General features: G+C 40.6%; 1 protein-coding gene across 1 annotated transcript; it reads right to left on the reverse strand.

Moving 5' to 3' along the window:
• Window positions 1-8,134: 8,134 nt before the first annotated feature.
• Window positions 8,135-19,472, reverse strand: LOC306965082 (polyunsaturated fatty acid lipoxygenase ALOX15B-like; the record flags this gene model as incomplete). The annotated part of the gene is made up of 15 exons (XM_079559326.1): window positions 8,135-8,314; window positions 8,433-8,603; window positions 9,581-9,681; window positions 9,762-9,883; window positions 14,050-14,219; window positions 14,313-14,399; window positions 14,551-14,754; window positions 14,821-14,964; window positions 17,675-17,841; window positions 17,930-18,033; window positions 18,101-18,223; window positions 18,289-18,370; window positions 18,885-19,089; window positions 19,155-19,316; window positions 19,392-19,472. 15 exons carry the CDS (start codon window positions 19,470-19,472, stop codon window positions 8,135-8,137), a joined length of 2,103 nt encoding a protein of 700 aa, XP_079415452.1.
• Between the last annotated feature and the right edge of the window lie 1,885 nt (window positions 19,473-21,357).

Consider the following 21,357-nt stretch of genomic DNA (forward strand, 5'->3'; position numbering starts at 1 on the left):
CAGGTCAGACAAAGAGCGGTTCAGAAGCCCTTTATGAGAGACCAACAGGCCTGGTTAGAACCATGAGGCCGTCCTTCCGTGGACCCACCACCTGCAGGAGGAGCCATAGGGGCTGGTGCACTGTGATTTGGGCAGCTCCAACAGCTAACCCCACGACCCGGCAACGGAAAAGTGGAAGAAAATGGATGGATGGATGAGTCCCAGTACCATACACAAAAGCATTTAACATGATTAACCAAAAACAAATCTGACTCAGATGCTTAAAGGGCCTATATCATGCAAAATCGACTTTTTGTAGCTTTTAACCATGTTGTTGTGCTATTTCCTTATCAATATCATCCCCAGAGTGGTTTGTGGCTTAATTCATGCAGTTCTCAGTAATCCTCCTGAATCCTGCTCTCTGAGCAGCTGCTCCGCCCTCTGCTGGAAAACCACTGAGTTGTAACACTCTGACGTTTTTTACAGGAAGAGCACAACTTCTGTAATGTAATGCCTTACGGCCGGATTTTAATTCATAAAAAGCTTTAAATAATAAATAAATAATTCCAGGTCAGGGCTGAAAATAAACAACCAGACAATATTGATAGTGTAAAGCAACAAAGAGAGCTATAATTTGGACCATTTCAATCGCTGGGAAGTTGATGATTTAAAGCGTTTCTGTCGAGGCCGTGTCTTCCGGGTTTGCAAAATACCCCCAGAAAATACTTATATTTCTCACAAAAAATTGTACTCCATAGCAGTAATATATCATAGAAATGCCTAGACTTTATTATGGGATGGCTAAAATAGCATGATACAGATCCTTTAATAAGACCTTGTGTCTTGTTCAAAGGTGATACAGTTTCTATTGGTGATGTCTCTCAGCACTGAACATTTGTAATTCTGGACACATTAAAGGGATATTTCAGGATTTTTGACATAGGGCAGTTACATTTTTTGAATTATTTGTATTTACTTTTTACAAATGCAAAAGTTTACACACATTTCATTAATATTTGCTGCCTTTAAACTGTATAACTTGGGGCAAATGTTTTGGATTTCCTTCCACAAGCTTCTCACTATAGTTGGATGTGTTTTGGTCCATTCCTCCAAACAGAAATGGGGTAACTGAGACACATTTGTGGGCCACCTTGCATGCCTATGCCTTTTCATATCTGCCCATACATTTTCAACTGGATTGAGATCAGGACTTTGTATTGACCACTGAGCCACTTTGTGACCAGTAGTGGCCATAAGCTTTGGGAATTGTCCTTTTGGAAAACCCATCTGCACCAAAGCTTTAACTTCCTGGCTGATGTCTTGAGATGTTGCTCCAATATTTCCACATATTGTTCTTTCTTCATGGTGTCATCTATTTTGTGAAGTGCACCAGTCCCTCCCACAGCAAAACAACCCCACAGCATGATGCTGCCCCCTGTATGTTTTTATATCACATAAAGACATTAATTTTGTGGCATTATAGGTTTTCTTCGGAGATTTTGTGGCCTTCTTTATTTGTCTGACCGGTCTAAATGTGATATTTTCTTAATTCAACAAACTTGGAGGTGATCAGGCTTGGGTGTGGCCAAAGGAACTGAACTCAGCTTTTGCAAAAATCTGGTTATTCACAAAAAAAGAGTCACAGAGGGGGCATTTACTTTTTCACACAGGACCAAAGAGGTTTGGATTTTTCTTTCCCTTAATAAATGTGATAATAATTTTGAAACTGCATTTTGTATGTAAGGGATAATGTATAGAACGCTGGTCATTATTTTACCAATAATTACCAGCGTTCTATACATTATCCCGCTTATTATACGGCCATTTGCCAACTGAACACGCACAACATAAACTTTGTACACTTTTATGAAGGTCTAAAGGTTTATTTAATGACTTCCGCGACAAATAGTTCCCAAAAGTTTGCGCGTTGCTCGGCAATGTTTTGCTAGGCTAGAAGCAGAAAGGCTAGTAGCTAGCCTAGCTACTTAGTTGAAGGCGCAGTTGGAGAGGAGGAATGGTGGTGAATCTCTTGGTAAGTTGAAAGTCAGACTCACGCTAACTTCACGAGCAATTCCCCCAACTTCTCTCTCAGTGACGGGGACAGATAGTGTCGCTACTACGTACGCGCGGAGTGATATGAAAGCACGAACTCCGTTGCCATTGGCAGCGGTCATTATTTTTTTCAGAGGTCCTTTATCAGAAAATAATGACCGGTAGAATGTTGGGAAATCCCATTCAAATCAACGGAGCGTTCTACTTACGTTGTGAAGAGCCGTATAATAATCACTGATAATGTCCTTGTGTGATATCAAATGGCTTGATGATGGGAAACATTTAAATGTGGTGAATATAAACAAATGGAAGAAATATGGAAGGGGGCAAATACTTTTTCACAGCACTGTATCTTCTACCTCTGTGTACATTTGTCATCCAATCAGAGATGTCTTAAGATTAGGCACCAGCCCACTGTCCTTAAGGTTAGTGGCTCGGGCAGGGGCAGGGTTAAGTTGATTGGTTGATATGACATTTCACATTAATGACTTGTGATTAGCTGATGGCAGAAGACACCTATGAAACAAATATTTGCTTCCTACAGAGTTCCCTCTCAGCCCAAGTTGGTACAGGACTTGTTTCACTTTGGATAATGACAAACTCTTACAGGTTCAGGAGTATGTCTTTTGCATTTGTTCTTGGGTTGATCTTCACATTTCAGACACAGCACGTTCATCTCTGGGACACAGACCCCGCCTTCTTTCTGATCGTTATGATTTCCATCTTTTTTATACCTGTGTTTAATTGTTTGAGCCGATGAACCTGGCACCTTCAGGCGTCTTGAAATTGCACCAAGGATGAACCAGACTTGTGCTTCCAAGGTCATGACATCGTCATCTGGGCTTTCCCAAATTGTTTCACAGTATAGTAATTTTACTGTATGGAAACGTCTGACTTTGTAGAAAGTAGCAAAACATTTCCGTGACACATCTCTCTAGCAAATAGAAATCATTTAGAAAATTCTAGGAAAAGGAAAAAGAAAAGTAACCAGTCTTTGTTCATATAGTTGGAGAAAACGTTTCTGACCGAAGGTTGGACCATTCCCAGGGTCTGAAACTGTGGCCTCACATTGCTGAATATTTGAAAAGGGATGAGAAATAAAGATGACATACAATCCTTTTTTGGTCAATAGGGAGGTGGACAGGAGACAAAATATTTTTGAACTGTGGCCAGACTAGATCCACCTACTCACATAGATTTGACATTTAAATTCATTTTATTAACTAACATGATACACGTAATCTGCCCACTTTATTTAACATCAACACTGTTTGGAAACTTTTCTCGGGACAGGTGATTCCTGGACCAAATGACCAAAAGTTATTTAAAAAGTGTGAATGTCGGGCTGGTCCCAGGTCGTGTCTATCTACATGTTCCCCTGTCCACTATGGTTCAGTGGTGTGGGTTTGGAAACTGATTGACCCACAGATGCAACGGTCAGTCCGCTTTTTATGTGCCTGATGCAGAGCGTAGATCTTACCAAACGTCCTCTCATCACACGGATGGACCAAATAACAATCTGGTCAAAAAAGTCACATAGTTCCCTGCTAAGTTGCCCACTGTTGGGAAACACTGGACTGAGCAACAACTATATCTAACAGCCTCACAATTCCTTTCTGTTCAAAACTTTCTAATACATGCTGCTTCTATTGCACGCTTTTGCCCTCAAATTATTAACATGTCTTTATAAAATTGTCTGAAATGAGGCACTGGAAGGCAAGAGAGACAGAGGCCTCTTCTCTTTCATCTGGAGCCCAACATAATCACACATGATTTCAGTGTTTGTGTTTTTGGGCTTTACTCACATGGAAATCAGGCTTATTCCCACATACTACCCCAACAGCTCCTGCTCTGTCAGCTCTGTCAGCCTCTGCATTTTTAGTGAATCCATTTTATTTATTTTCCCAAGAAATGCAAAAACTCTATCTGACAGCGTACAAGGATTGAGCCAGGCAGGTGTAACTGTAATAAATATTCTGTGTTTTGCTGTGTTTGCTGTTTGAAATGTCACAGTGCTGGATTTGTATCGCAAACCCTAGATTTACAAGTTGAGGGAGGCGTGTTGGAAAAAAGGTTTCACAAAGCACAGGGAAAACGTCGCAAAAGGATGGTAGCCAATGTTTTGTTTAGATATCTTTTGGTTATGTAGTTTTGTTCACTCCGAAACAAGCCTCTGGTCACAAATGTGTCAGGGAGGCCATTCAAAGGCGCGTGGTTAGGGGTGGCCAGATTGTAACCAGCCAAAGATGGAACATGACACTTTTTTAAAAGGGACAGCCTAATTGCATAAAATATTGTTATATAAAATAATAACTGACCGGAATGATTAAATCTACATCAAATAGTGTAAAAAAAGGAAAAATCCTTTAATGACTCAAACGTGAACCACAATAACGATATCATCAACAATATCAACGATATGATCAAAAGCAGTTTCAGTTTTACCTTCCACACCAATCAATCAATCAAACTTTATTTATAAAGCGTTGTTCATACCAAAAGGTATCACAACCTCCCATATATATATATTTTATATATCAGGATTATAAATAGATTAGTCAGTTAAAAGCTAAGCTAAAAAGGTGAGTCTTGAGCCTGCTCTTAAAAACATTTTCGTTCTCTGCAGCCCTGAGCTCCCCCTCAGGTGGTTCCAGAGGCGAGGGCCGTAATATTGGAAAGACGCCTCACAATGATTCTTTTTGTTGACTTTAGGAATAACTAGGAGACCCCTGCCGGAGGAGCGAAGGGGCCGTGAAGGTTCGTAAGGTAAAAGGGGAGCCAATGCAGCGATTCTAAAACCGGTGTAATGTGGTCCTGCCTCCTGGTCTTCGTCAGGACACGAGCTGCTGAATTTTGTAAAAGTTGTAAACCTGAGATACTCTTTTTGGGAAGACCAGAAAGCAGGGCATTACAGTAGTCGACACGGTTGGTGATAAAAGCATGCATGAGCGTCTCTGTGTCGGCCTGAGAGAGAATGGGGCGACTCTGGCTGTTCTTTAGATGGTAAAAACCTATCTTTGTGATATTCTTAATGTGTGGAAGAAACGCCAGCTCAGAGTCAAAGATCACACCCAGGTTCTTCACCTGTGAGGAAGGATTAATAGACAGTGACTGTAGTTTGGGTAAAAGTCTCTCTAACATTTCAGTTTTGTCCTGGTTAAGCTGGAGAAAGTTTTCTGCCATCCAGGATTTGATATCCGGTTCGCCCTGAAGGGCGAACTGTTGGTGCTTATTTTCCCGATAATGACCAGCGTTCTATACATTATCCCTTACTTAAACCTGTGGCTCTGAGGCTCATAATGAAACCATAGCAGGTCTGGGTCTAATACTGTACATGAAATCAAAGAGGAAACACCTCCTGCCTTTGTTCTGGTTCTGTTGGTACAAAACACAAATCAGTGGTGCACAACACAAATATGTATAGTGACTATCTTTACACTTTAGACAGAAATTATTAATTTCTTTGTTGAATAAAACTACACAATAAGTTTTAAATATATTCTACATAAAATAATAATATTAAATGCCCCAAAGATAACTTTCTTTTTTAAGTTAAAAACAATGTTTGTAAGTATCTTCTAAAATATAATTGAAGGTAGGTAGAGGCAACAGCCCCCCCTGGTTTTCACATCACCAGCCGCCACTGGAGCATATACAGGTTAAAAAGCACTGGGCCTAAAATTGAACCCTGTAGCACACCACATGTAATTCCGTCCACCTTAGAGGAGCAGGTATCCACACTTACCATGAACGTCCTGTCTGTGAGGTAGGAAGTAAACCATTTGTGTACAGCACCAGAGAGGCCGATGTGTTTTAAACGAGTTAAAAGAATAGTGTGGTCGACTGTATCAAAGGCAGCGCTCAGATCCAGAAGAACCAACACTGTGACCTTCTTTGAGTCATAACTTAATAACTTAATCTAAAGACATTTAAAATCTTTAAGAGGGTGGTCTTGGTGCTGTGGTTTACTCTAAAGCCGGACTGGAATTTCTCAAGGACATTATGTGCAGTAATAAAATCTTTAAGTTGGATAAAGATAAGTTTTTCTAAGATTTTGCTTAAAAATGGTAAGTTGGATACTGGTCTGAAATTGTTAAAATCTTTACAGTCCAAATTGCTCTTCTTCAACAGGGGGCTCACCACCGCCCCTTTAAACGCAGCAGGGAAGGCCCCTGTCTGAAGAGAGCAATTCATGTTTAGAAGCTCGTCTCTAAAAGATCCATAAAATGTTTTAAAAAACGGTGTTGGGACCGGGTCCAAAAGACATGTGGCCTCAATGAGGAGAAAACTTTATCAAGCATCTCAGCATTAACCAGGACAAAACTGTCCAGTGTTTCCTCTGGAGCAAATAGACCATCAGATGTGACCGTGTTACTTTGGGTAGATAAAATATTACATCTGATAGTGTACCTACAGCTTCATCACAGAAATAAAACATGCTCTGGTCAAACGTTCCACCAAATCCTGTGCTTTGGTTCATCATCAGAGAGAACCAGCCACATTAACACACAGTGAGGTCTGCTCCTCCAAGTGATCCATGTGGCTTAAAGGATCTGTATCCTGCTATTTTAGCCATTCCAAAGTAAAGTATAGGCATTTATATGATCTATTGTACCTCTACCATTATGGAGTACTATTTTTTGTGATAAATATAAGTTTATACTGGAGGTATTTTTCAAACCCGGAAGACAAGACGCTTCGATTCAGTTAACTCCGCCCCCTCTACTTTAGCAGTAGTGGAAATATAAATATCACAGCAATAAGTGAAGTTACTTCATGATGCAGTTATAAGGAGTTGACATCTGCAACACAACTTCATAAATGGCTAACACACAAGCTAACACACAAGCTAACACACACACTAACACACAAGCTAACACGCGTTTTGACTCACCACCGCTCTGTCCTGGCCTCTCCATCACATTGGGGACTCGCGTTGGTTATAAAAGTTAATCCACTTTCATTCTGGTGAAGGTTCACCAAACATCCATCAGAGACAGTCACAGAAAAACACTATTTTGGTGATAGTCGCTGAATCCCGGAAAGAAATTCCAACTTCTGGCGAGTGGCCTCTTCTTTAGGAAGGTTGAAAAAGTCCTGCACCTCTCATAGCCAAACGCACTTTTCTCCGTGACATTATCCTTAGGTAAGAAAAAAGAACAGGTGTGTCCAGACATGACATCCTTTCAGTCGCTCAGAGGTGTTTTTGTTTTCTCTACAGGGGCAGCGCAGACGCGTCAGGTCTTTCTTTCTTTCTTTCTTTCTTTCTTTCTTTCTTTCTTTCTTTCTTTCTTTCTTTCTTTCTTTCTTTCTTTCTTTCTTTCTTTCTTTCTTTCTTTCTTTCTTTCTTTCTTTCTTTCTTTCTTTCTTTCTTTCTTTCTTTCTTTCTTTCTTTCTTTCTGAAATAATGAAAAAGCTGTTTCCAGGAGAGGGCGGAGCAGCTGCTCAGAGAGCAGGGCTCCTTCCAAAATGAGCAGATTGGTAAGAGCTCTTACGTCAAACCGGATGTGCATCAGCGTCCACCATGACAAGTTGCTTCTGAATTGGTCTGTCATGATGTAGTTAGCACCAGAGGTCCCTATGCTAAAGTGACTATGATAGTTAGCATGGAGGCTCCTTTTCCTAACTAACCAGTGATTAGGAGCTATGTGCCATCCCATAAGCCACTGCGCCAAATCCCCCCACCCCCCTCGCCCCCACCCTTGAGTGATTCATGCGCAACCACTGTTGATTGACAGGAGCACATTTAATAATACAAATAATAATAAAAAAATAAGATTCTGCACAAGCCAAACTTTATAAAAGTGACAAAATCCATGTTGTCGTCCCCAGAGCTCAGTCACATGTCAGTGTTAAAGAGTAAACTCAGTAAACGGATTAAATGCTTTTATTTTCATTGAGAGAGAGTACATATTAATCAACATGTGTTTGAAGTTTATGTTGAAATGACCATACATCTTTTGATTAGTTAGAAATTCATGCTAATACACTTTTTTCCAATTTATTAAGTACAAAGCCAGTCACCAGCCCTCTGCCCTCCACCAAAAAATCAGCAAAAAAAAGGATTTATTTTCGTTAGCAAAAGTCAAACTTATGTAGCGCTCTAAAGCGACACGCTATTCTCCATCACTTCTGGCTCCAGATATCTGTATGCCAACGCGAGAGGTTTGTTTCGTTTGCCAATAAACTCATTTAAATCTTCAAGGTCTCTTTCAAATGTCTTGATCAGCTTGCAGGGAACATCCTCACAGAAAAGCTCTTCGGGGTATTGACCAAGAGCGACCTGAGGAAACAATAGGAAACAGTAATTGCACAATAAGCCTATAAGTTGTTCCAAAACGTCTTGAAGTGTAACAGTTGCAAAAAAAACAAAAAAAAGAATAAAAAGAAATGTCACATACAAAGTCAGTGGACTGTTTGCTGAGGAGCCAGAGAACTGCCAGGCCGTTCACCGTGGTGTTGATGTCAGGAAGTGTTTGTAGAAAGATGTGCTCGTTGGCTCTGCCCTTCACTTTGGGCGGAGGGAGTTGTAAGGAGGTCGGAAAGTTGGGCATCCAGTTACCGATGTCCAACTGCAAAGCATCAACAACTGTGTTTCCATCACAAATATAGTATTTAAAACCCTTCACTCGCATAAAAGGTTCAGCAAGTGGTTTTTGATTTTTGCGAATAAGTTTTAATGTGCATTTTGGAAGATGAAAACATGTTATCATTAAAAGTGCTATGAGACTTAAGGACCTAGCTCACTGGTCTGGAGACTAGTTGGAGACTCAAGCTGGCGCTGGTCACGCAGATGTCTCTGAGACGTCCTCTGGACATAAGGCGAGTCTCCAGCTCACAGGTTTAATTCCAAGTCTCCGACTCGTCTCGGAGACGTTGTAGGAACGCCACAGAAACGTCTCACCATGGACAACAAATAGTGTTTGTAACTCAACTTGAGACCGCATAGATCCCTCAGAAACCTCTTAGAGACCATGTGGAGACTCCACTGAAATCGAACCTATTTTTTATTATTATTTGTTTTCACCAACACTACCTGGAGACTCGCCTTGCCAGGGGACGTATCAGACACATCTCCGTGACTAGTGGCAACTCGAGTCTCTAACTAGACTCCGGGCCGGTGAGTTGGGCTCTTTGAATGTGCGCAGTCAATACAAGTTGCGTCTCCACAACATCTCCACAACTCTCTCTGGTGTAATAGGCCCTTTAGCTTTAGCGCATAGGTCGCCTAAATGACCATTTATTTATGGGATTACAGGTATAAAACACGCAACTAATACTTACTATCACAGTAATGTAAACAACAACAGCAACCTTCTAGTTCACGATTGATATAAATAATACATCATTGTTTTCTTCAAAATTGTCTACTCTTACTAAACGAGTAAATTAACTAATTACAAACCAATCTGCTGCAAAAAAGTATGTTGAAGAAAATGCCTTGTACTTATATTGGTATTCGGTATTGGCAAGTACTTAAATCAAAGTACTCATACTCGTATCGGTTGTAGATGAAGAGGTATCAGTGCATCCCTAGTCACATCATTACCTGTCCCGTGTTGACAGCTGAGTGCTGGGCGGAGCAGGTGAAGATGACCATAGTGGCAAACTTGACCAGTTCATCCACTGTACTGAAGCTCTGGGGGATTCCTAAAACATCATTACTTTGTTCATCATAAAGAACATTATTGTCCATCTATGTTTGTTATTGAGTTTCCCAAAGGACTCACCTGACTCTGTGCGGGACAGAAACCCATGTTCAAATACATCCTTGATATAGGCCTGCAGCTCAGTGTCCTTCTGGATGTCGTCGTTGCTCTTGTAGTAGTGGGTTAAGACGCCTTTAACAAACCTTAAAAGACACTGTGTTAGCTGCAACATGAAGCTATGACTTCCAGATTTCAGGCATTTCTAGTTTATTTGTTTCTGACCATTTCTTCATCAGACCTTGGATTTCCAGGGCTGACAACTTTTGACCAAATCTTGGAGTGAAACTTTGTCCGATCCCAGGCGGGGGTCGTGTGGTGATAGGGTGCTGATGGAGGGTAAGGGGGTAGGGGTGTGAGAACCCTCCCCCAGAAACATTATATTTCCAGTATTCTGGTGTATTTTCAATATTTATCTGCTGATTAAAGTATCTAAGTTATAGCATTGATATTTATCTAAACCCTAAAGAGAAAGTACGCCTAAATTCAAACTACTGTATTTGTGGCAATGGCAGACAGTAATGCAGACTACAATGATTTCATGTACAATACAGATTATACTGAGGCTACACAATACATTCCTGTTCCAAACCTAAGATGAACTGCACTACAGGAAAGGTTCAACAGAAAACTAAACCTAATGTCACTTTTGTCAGCACCAGCCAATTACAATGAAACCACTCTCATCAGATGAACATATATGTGAGCATGTTCTTTAGCAAAGTCTTTTTGTTCAATAATCAATATCCACACTGGAGTTACACACAAGAGGTGCATGTATGTACTCCATCTAGAGACTATAAAAGTCCTAACACAGACGTGCACATCACACCCAGCTATGACCATCTGCGACGGTGGCGCAGATTAGAGTGCGGATCGGGCCGTTTTTTTCTGTCCGAGCCCGGCCCTCGTCCGACAGAGCAGTGATCAAATCCGAACCGAGCCCGACAAGCATTAAGATATTTGTGTCCGAGTCCGACCGAGCCCGACACATTTAAAATCACAATATTTCCATAAGCCTAATGACACAGTAGGATACGATATTGTTTGTGTGGAAAAAGTCAGATTTTATCCATCAAAAGGCATTCGGAACGTCAACACAGATGAGCGGAGCACGCACGGCCGTGCACGGCCGCACGCACGGCCGCACGCACGCACGCACGCGGAGCAACAGTTTTACCTGTGCGGTCACTACACGTGTTTCGTTGTCACAGCAGTTCACAACTTCTTAAAAGCTAGCATTACTGCGTGCGCACTGCGCAGTGCATAAGCGGGTTTAAATGCCGCATCTTCTGTTTATTTATTTATTTAGTTTAATGACAAATGAACGCTTGCAATGCATGAAATGAAACAGACCCATTTTATTTTAATTTTTTATTATCGTGCTGATGTGTCCGAGTCCGACCCGAGCCCGAAAATAAGTTCTAAATATTTGTCCGAATCTGACCGAGCCCGTCGGGTTCCGACGGGTCCCGTCGGACGTCGGACGGGTTGCAGCACTCTAGCGCAGATGGTAGAGCAGGTCGTCTCATGATCGGAAGGTCAGGGGTTCGATTCCCACCTCCTGAAAGTGTACACTGTCGTTGTGTCCTTGGGCAAGACACTTCACCCACATTGCCCCCAGTGTCTGCGTACATTGGTGAATGAATGGGTGAGTGGATCCTTGCTGTAAAGCGCTTTGAGTGCCTAATGTAGGTATATAAGTTGAGACCATTTACCATGACCATTAAAACACTGAACACACGATAGTATGACCATTATAACACTGAACACACGACGGAGAAATGTTCCTTTTTTGCCGTGTTTCGAGTGTGCCTGCCGTAAAACCCGTTGGTGAGGTCTCCTGATTATGAATATTTTTGGGCGTTTCATTCAAATGACGCTTTGATTTCTCTGTGACATTTACCATCAGCTGCTTTTGCGCACGGAAAGATCTGAGCGTAAAGCACGGGTTCATAAATGCCACGCGCACTCTGGCGTATATCGCAAATACACATACACCGTATGTGTACGCAATGTTGATAAATGAGGGCCAATGTCCCAACAAGGCCGTGACGTCAGTAAGGAGGGGGCGGAGTCATGAGGAGGGAGCTGGTCGGCCCCTTTAGGCCCTCAAAATTACCGTTAAAAAATATGTGGAGTTTCTGACTGACCACTGTCTTCTATGGTACAAAAAGAAGAGCCGTGCTTTCCCTAACAAAATCCTCTTCATGCATGACAACACACCATGTCATACTGTAAAGCAGGGGTCACCAACCTTATTTCAGCTGAGGGCTACTTTAAGAGCATTAAGTCACAAGAATAATAATAACTGTAATTTTAAGAATTAGATTCAAGAAAATGAAGTGTTTTACACTTTAGAAAAAGTCCCAAAGGCTACTGGACATGCCCCAAAGGGCCCCTGGGTGCCCTGGCTGTAAAGAATACCTCTGCAGCACTGGCTGCTATGGGCATAAAAGGAGAGAAACTCATGATGTGGACCCCATCCTCCCCTGACCTCAAACCTATGGAGAACCTTTGGAGCCTCAACAAGAAAAACATCTATGAGGGTGGGAGGCGGTTTTCATCCAAACAGCAGCTCTGGGAGGTTATTCCAACATCCTGCAAAGAAATCCAAGCGGAAACTGTCCAAAAACTCACAAGTTTAATGGATTTAAGAATTTTGAAGCTGCTATCACACAAGGGCTCCAATGGTAAAATATAACTTGACCTAGGGCTGTGCAATTAGTCGAAATTGGATTACGATTTCGAGAAATTGGATTACGATTTCGATTACAACAGTAAATGATTACAAAAATAGCATAATCGCAAAAAATCGATTATAATTATAATTATTTATTTTTTTTCTATTATTTTTTTTTTCTATTTTTTTTTTTTTTGCAATGCAGACTTGCGTTATTTCAGGCCGCTGGGATTATTTTCCCTTGGCTTTTCACGTGCCATGGCTCATGCTTTTTCTCTGACATAAAAACAAACAGTGCTGTGTGATGATGTAATCAGGCCGCACTGCTTAGTTTACTTGTGCAGGTGTGAGGGCTGGCCAGGCCTGCAACAGCAGGTGTGAAACAGAGACCTCTCCTTAATCGAGGCGTACTTGAAATAATTTGTACTTTCATGACTGTACAGAAAACAGAAAATATTCAGCATAGTTTTTTCTATTAATAAATATATAAATAAAATAAAGACTTTTTTTAAAAAGGCAACAAATAATCGTTTGAATAATCGTGATTTCAATTATGACAAAAATAATCTTGATTATTATTTTTTCAATAATCGAGCAGCCCTAACTTGACCTGTTAAATTTTTTTGATTGAAATAGCTTTTGATTTCAGTAAATATGACCTCCTAATGCTGCAAATTCAACAAATGACCATTTTCAGTTAATTACAAGCTTTAAAATGTATTGAAACGATGAGTTGCATAATAATTTGGAACAGTAGATTTTGAGGTTTTTACTATATTTATTTTTGAAAAAAATACTGTTATCACTGGGAGAGTTTTTCAACCACGTTTAAATGATCCTCTACCAATTAAAGACTTGAAAATTATGCGGACTCTCATTTGAGTTGACAATTTAGAAAAATGTAATTTGCATAATAATTTGGAATGCAGTGTAGAGTGGTTTGCGCTCATGTTTCACAGCCAGAAGGCCCCAGGTTAAATTCCCACCAAGATGTTTTTTTTTTTGTGTGGAATGTTCTCCCTGTATCTGCGTAGGTACTCCGGTTTCCCCTACCACTAAAAACATGTACAATAGGCCAGGATGAATGAGAGTGTGTTTGAGCGTGCAAATGGGGGACGACGGATGGAAATTAGCCCAATCCCACCCAACACCCAATGGTGTGTTTACATGCATGAGACCCATGTATGTTAATTAACATGCACGGTCCCGACTAAATATACCAATAAATACATAAAGAGTAAAGAGTCATTTGCAGCTCAGTTAAGAGGCTTATGTTTAGGAATGTTTTGGACAGGACTTACGGTATCTCACAAGCACTCAAACATTAAGAGGAAATAGCATGAACATTTTAGGTTATTCAGTATAAGATCATTGTAAATTATATAGATGGCCATTTTTGCTATATCTAATTATATTTCAAATTATTATAAAGAATTAGAAAGGTGATAGTCATGCATATTAAATTGTTATATATATTTCATGAGCAATAACTTTCTCAGTTTTGGCAACATTTTAGTGATATGGAACAAAAGGTTATTTATTTGTAAAAGGGGGAAAAATCTAAATTAAAAAAAGAATCGCATCATTGATTTCAAGCAAAATAGTTCAACCGTATAGGTATTCTTATACCTGTGTATGATGTCCCATAGCCGGAGTCCATCGTCTCTGTAGTAGTAGTTGGGCACTGACTTCACCCCCCTGTCCTCAATGTCCTCTGGGAGACAGAGGGAGCGGTAGGTCAGTGAGGACAGCGCCCTCTGCAGGATGGTGATCATACCCTCACCACCAGAGGCTGTGTACTGAGACGCAAATATTTTTACTTTTAACCATCATTGTGCATTAGGTATATATATATATATATATATATATATATGAAACTGCCCATAGCTTACTTTTGTGAATACCCCAGTGTCGGAAATAAGGTCTTTTCTGGCCAATAGATTGATATTTAAGGTGTAACGAGTGTGAGGAACAAGAAGCTGTGATGGGACAACAATAGACAATTAGAATTATTACGAGTGATGATGAGACATTTACAAGTTCACCTACTATAAGTCAGCTCAACTGGAATAAAGTGAAAGCAACTTGACCATAAATGGGCGTAGCGGGTCTTTTAGCACACATTTGTACCTTGTAAAGAGGGTGCACCCTGGGTATGTTCCTCAGCAGAGACACTGCGAAGACCTCCGCCAGCAGGTGGGTGCGCAGCAGGTGCACGTTGAGCTCATGTTCATTGAAGTCGGCGCTTCTCACAAAGGTCTTGGCCAATAACCAGTCATACTCATGGTCAGAGGGCAAAAAGATTGGGTTGTCCTTTGCTGGATTCTGTTTGAGCTGCATGAGAAAAATTTATTTAACGGTAACTTTTTACACATGAGAGTCGCCTGTATACGCTCTTACCTGAATGGCAACGGGCTTCAGCTCATCAGAAGAGGTTTTGTGAAGGAGGACAAGAGGAGCCATCAGATATTGATCCTCTTCATTGATCACATTGGTCTTCACTCCATCCAAAATCTTGTAATCACACAGGAAGACGTTTCCTTTCTGAAACACGGACAACATGATGTGGACAACGATGCTTTTCAATACTTTGTATTCAATACATAGTAACTTTTTGGATTCTTCTGTTCCAAAAATCCGAAACTGACCTGCTCGACATAGAAAAGTCTATTTTTGCAGTGAGTAATCAAAGAATAGATTTGTATCAGGGCCTAACAGTTTTAAATCTCATTGGCTATGATGACATGCAGACCAAATATGTGATCATGATTGGATTTCTGAAGTTCTGCGATTGTTGAAGTGGCATGTAAAGAAAAAGAGACAAAACACTAGGACACTTGGTTTTTGTGTGTGGTTGCCTGGATATTAACACCCTATTGTATCATTGAGCATGAACAACAGTAAACCTTAAAACAAGGTCAGCATGTATATATATATATACATATATATATATATATATATACATATATATATATATATATATATATTAGGGGTGTAACGGTACGCTAAAATTGTATTCGGTTCGGTTCACGGTTTTGGAGGGCTCGGTTCGGTTAATTTTCGGTACAAATAAATAAGAACTAACAAAATTTTTCTTTTGAAAAGCTGCCAATACACAATAGAATTCTTGCATAAAATGAATAAAAGTGACCCATTTGGGTGATATTTTAAATAAATTGCACTCTTATAATGAGAGTTACTGTAACTCATGAGAACCATGTGGATTCAACTCAACAAAAAGGCCACAGTGAACGGCTTTTTTACTCTCGTCTACTCGCCAAACTACTGTCCTGATACTCTCGACTCACCAGACACAGTAAGAAGAGGGTTTAAATGAGAGTGAGGCCCAGAGTCCGCGCAGAGAAAACATGAGAGCTGCGCCCGGGACACAGGGCATGAGGCGAAGCGAGCACCGGGAGACAGACGGCCGAGCGGGGACACGAGCGGAGAAGCACTCGCGCTTTGGAAGAGACAGGGGGAGGCGGTCGGTCTCTCCTGCTCATTCACTTCACCAGACTACTCCGTGTTGGTGTTATATGTGGCGAAGTAGGCGGAGAGTGAGTGCGCGCTGGAAGAGCCTGTCCCCGTAACAACGCGTTGATTAATCAGTGAAGCAACACCACGCACCTTGCGTAGTTTGCGTATAGGAAGAAACGGCTCTGAGCGCTGGTATAACAATTTGGCTGAAGTGCGGACGTGATGGGATATTGTAGCGAGGCTCAAGACTTTTAATCAAATACTTAAAGCCAGCGCCTTCAACAACAGCAGTTTCTCTCGGCTACTCATGCAGCTTCAATAGCGTCCGTGCGGAAACTCGCGTAGGAACTTTGTTCCGCGGCACTTAATATGACGCTAATAATAAATTTAAATTATTTAATGAAAATAATACACCGAAACGGTACGCAAGTGGACCGAACCGAACAGGCCGAACCGAACGGTTCAATACATCCCCGTGAACCGTTACACCCCTAATATATATATATATATATATATGTGTGTGTGTGTATTTTTTGTATCATCAGAATGAAAAAGAGATGTGTCTTGGTATAAATCTTAAGTACAATATGGTGTATTTATTTTGTACAACTGTTACATGAGAGTAGCTGAAAGTTTTTTGTGATGTTGCATGAATGAGAGATAAGGGGTAGGTTTTTATAAGTTCTTTGAACTTCTTCCTACTCCTATTTTGCACAACAGTCTTGTTTTATTTTCTTTCTTCGGTAAAAATGTTTGAAATACTTTTCTGCTCAAATAAATAAATAAATGAAAAATGAAACGTAAACATATACATGATCTGATATTGATATAATATGAAAGGCCAAAAAGAAAAAGATGAAAAGATATTATGAAAGGACTGAGAGAATAGTTTGATATCATTGATATCATGACATCATTTTCCATGAAATATATCTGAAACCTGTTTGTAGAGAAAGAGCAGTGTGCAGCTGAGAGTCGAGTGGTTAAAGGTGCACTACGCAACTTATTAATACTAGCGCGTATACAAATACTACAAGCATATATATTTTTCAAAAATCACAAAAGTTATCCATGAAATTAATTTGTAGAGTAAGTGTGTTGCTGACAGTCTAGTGGGTTTGGCTGCTGCACATATGCAGAACATTACAACCTCCTTAGTGTTGTGAGGTCGAGTCCCTGCTCTGATTATTTACTGAATTGTCTCTCCATTCTCCTCACCACCCACACAATTTTAATAGATCTTAAAGCATAGTTTATGCTATTTGTGATTTAATTTCTTTAATGTGTGATTTAATTACTTCAGGAAAACATAAACAGTGAGCTGGATTTGAACCGCAGACCCTTGAGCTTCCAAACCTGTGCTGTATCCACTCAGCTACCAGCACCAGAACCTGCAGTCTCATGGATCCAAATATGAGGCCACTATAAGGGAGGGGTGGGGAGATGTTTCTATGGTCTAAAAACACAATCTGCACTGGGTCATGCACAACCCTTAGGTTTGAATTCTCCGATTTCAGATCTGATTATTGGGTTATCTGATTTCTCCAGTGATCTGACTTTTCGGACCATGTAGGCATAGCCAGTGACAGCAGTTTATCCATCCGGAGTTTTGGATTCTCCTCAGATCTGATTATTGGCTTCTCTGAATACTCAAGTTATCTGATTTGTCTGATCATGTAAACCTAGCTACTGCTAGAAAATACTCACTGGGTGAAATGTTTTGCGTTGCGGCTTTGATCTACATTTTGTATTGAAAGTCTTCAGAGTGAGCACAGACCTTTAGCTCCTGGTTTAAACTGGACCCGCCCTCCAAGCTGACCATCTCATCAGTGACAGGAAAATTGTCCGGCAGAGAGGTGCAGCTTCGGATCAAGATGGGGTTGAGTCCATTCAGGTACTGGTAACCAAAGAAAGCATCTTCCTTCCAATGCTCATACACATACTCTGAAAAACATCAACACAATGGTTCATCCTTTCTTCCTGTGTGCTTCCACGTCACCCAAGCTGTAGAACAATAGGTACAGGGCATTACTTGAGGCGTCATTTTTGTGCCAGTTGAACACTCTGTGTATGGAATCAAAGTCAGTCCAAGGTTCCATACAGTCCTTCAAACCATGAAGTTTCATCTCTGCCAGCCTTCAAACAAAACATGTTCTTAATCAGTCACAGAGTCTTCAACAGTAGTATGAAGGTGTTGACTTACCCTTTAACATATGTCCATGCGAATTCACTCATTTTTGTGACAGAGAATTGGACCTCAGGCGGTAGAGTAAAGATACCTTCTGCTTTCATGTAGTAAGGCAGGCCCTCTTTATACACCTTCCAGCTGAGAGGGATACAGATGTACGATGGGGCTTCTGGACATTATGCTTATCAAATTTAGAGGCTTACCAGTATTCTTCTTTTCTGCGGTGTAGCTCCACCGCCCTTGCGTATTTTATGGCATCTTTATGCTCATCAAAGGCAAACACAGCTAGGATGTTCAAAGTAATCAGTACAGGCACAATATACCACCCAAACTCAAGAAGAACATTGATTTTGAACATACTCTCAAAGAAATGTCAAAAGTAATGCTTTTTTAGGAAGATTTTATCCTCACATAAACTATGAGGAGACTAATCCTTAGTTTTTTACAAGTCCATGTACATTTCCTAAGATAACTGTAATTTGAAACACATTGCAAAGAAAAGCATACTTTTATTCTGGAAAAATGACTCTCCTCCCACTTTGAAAATATTCTTGAATCTAATATCTGAATGGTTTACCAATGGCTAAAGGTAACCTTTGAAAAATATGACCAAGGCCAAAGATTACAAGAATTATGGGACCCTCTGTAAATATGATTATAAAAGAGATGGGTTCAAATGTAAATATAGGACATAAATTAACTATAAGAATGTGGACTGTCTCATCAGCATATAATGCACTTAAAATTGAAATTGGTTGCTGAGATTGCTATAAATCAATTACACTGTGAAGACACTGACCTGCCCCCTCCCTGTAGTAGTGAATGTCTTCATCCCGGATCCAGTGATAAATGGGAAACTTAGACACTTGTCCGTCTGGAGATGTCACTTCCACTTTGTCAACAAACCAGTCATCTAGAGGACAGATCGCCCATGCCTGCATGTCCAGCTCAATCATCAGCAGCTTCCCGAGGGTTTCATGGCAGTTCAGGTTAAATGTGGATTCCTGAAATCATCCAAATCTGAGACATGCAGGCATGTGCGTATGAATGAACACAGTCATGGACTTACTGAATTAAAGAAGAAGCCTCGTCCAACATTGGTGCGCTCACTCTGTCCATCCTCACCCACCAGCTTGATATAAACATCGTTAAAAGTATGTGAGAACGCGACGTTGCCAGTAAAGACTTCGACCTTATAGGTGGGCATCTTAAGATTCAGAACAAAGAACTCCTGAAAAGATAGTGGCAAGTGTTCAAAATGAAATGTGTCAGTCTGCTATTCTGCTAAAGAGTTCAAAAGTCTTACCTGGAGAGAGTAGGATCCCACTGTCTGCAGCCGCGCACAGCCACTGTCAGCCTCTGTCGGCCTGCGCAGGTTTTTATACATGATGCGTTCAACGGGAAAAACACTTCTTTGGAAACACGTACAAGACACAACAAGTCAGACGACCCATCCTTGTTTCTCAAGAAAACTAAATTGACGATGGCGTGGTGCATTTGTGCTGCATATTTAATGCACATCAATACAATCGGCTTTGGTCCCCTACGCGCTGTGCGTCGAGCGTCTCCGGGGGGCCCCACATTCAGGCCCCTGCGCTTGCATGGCATTGTACAGTTAGTGCCGCCGTTTCACGGGTCTCCTATACCACCACCAGTGTCCAGGTGTAAGCAATAAGTAAACTATTAGTTAACCATTAATGGTGTTTTTGAACGATAAAACCTGCCTTTGAGTGATGTTAAACCCCAGCCCTATACAAGAGTGAGGACCGCATCGTCAGGTCAAAACAAAACACTACTTTCCTAAACCTGAATTCCGCTTAATTCTCTTACAAAGTTTTAATCACGCTGTGATTGTTTAAATTCACCTGTCTCTGACTGAGGACATGACAAAAGGAGATCAGTAGTGATGTGAAGTCAATTTTATCCAGAACTCCCACGAACGAACACAAAAATCAGCCCAACACTGGATCAGGCCACACAAGTGAAGGTTTTCTGCTTTAAAGTCAAAGCTAAATGCACTAAAACTGATTTGGCACAAGATTTCATTCAGAAACATTTTTCAAGCATAAATATCAGACCCACTATCATTTTAGATTATTTAAATAAAAAAGTGCCTTTTATTGATCTTAGACATTGTGAGTTTTCTGGCTGGCGTTATTATAATGTTATAGAGTCTTTTCAACGGCTCTTTGAAATGAGCAAATCCCGAAGATTTGGCTCCCAGAAAAGAGCCGTAAATCACTAGTGATTAATACTGTTTATACCATGGTCTGTGTGAATACTCGATTCTGATTGGCTGGTGGGTGCTAACAAGCGTGCATTATTTTGGTATAACCGCACACGTAGTCCGGTAGTTAAATCACTGGGATATCACTCCGCTGTGGGCATCGCCATAGCAACGCATGACACAGCTGAATCAGATAAACGCGTAATTAGTGACTGACAGGAACGTATGAGATGGATTTTGTTTAATTTCAACGTTTTTGGCCAAAACAAAACTTTTGATAAATGTGAAGTAGAGGAGAGTCAGCAGCTAGGTTAGCTACTGTTAATAAAATATGAGCTTTCCATTTCTATTGAAAACGGTTAAGGCTATTCATCAGGCGTACATAAAATGATCCTGCATTTAAGTATATTTGTCTGGATTAGTAAAGTCAAACATAAAAGTTTCAGTTCGTGGGGCCCAGGTGTGAGCGACTCCACCGCAGCTGTTTCCATAAACAGTTGAGCTAGTTGAGCTAGCTAGCTAGCTTCAGGTTAAACAGCGTAAAAGTGAAATAACTCCTGCCCACGAGTGCTGCATATCGGTGTTTACTTCCACGGAAAAGTGCCGGGTTAGTCCTGTTGTGTTGTGATTCTGTGCTGATGTTGTGTCGTTGAGCCTGACTGAGATCCTCGTAATAGCTGTGGAGAATGACTCGCTCTGAGACGAGCCTTCAGTGACCGGCTAATAACCCACAGAAAATAGTCCCGGTAGTCTGGCATATTTAGTGAGTTTAGTAAATGAAAAAAACATTTATTATAAATGTTACGTTTGTGGGACCCTGGTATAAGCGGATTAAACAACTCGGAGCCGCATTAGACGGTTATTCCCTGTTTATTCCCATTAATACCCATATATTCCCATGGACGATTTCCAACTTGACAATTCCTGGAATTTTGTAACCCTAACTGTGATAGTTTGAAGCTGTTCTTAAATGTATGTATATATATATACATATATATATATATATATATATACATATACATAAACTTCTACACAAATAAATGGA

Source organism: Gobius niger (assembly GCF_951799975.1).
Source record: "Gobius niger genome assembly, chromosome: 7".
Lineage (NCBI taxonomy): Eukaryota > Metazoa > Chordata > Actinopteri > Gobiiformes > Gobiidae > Gobius > Gobius niger.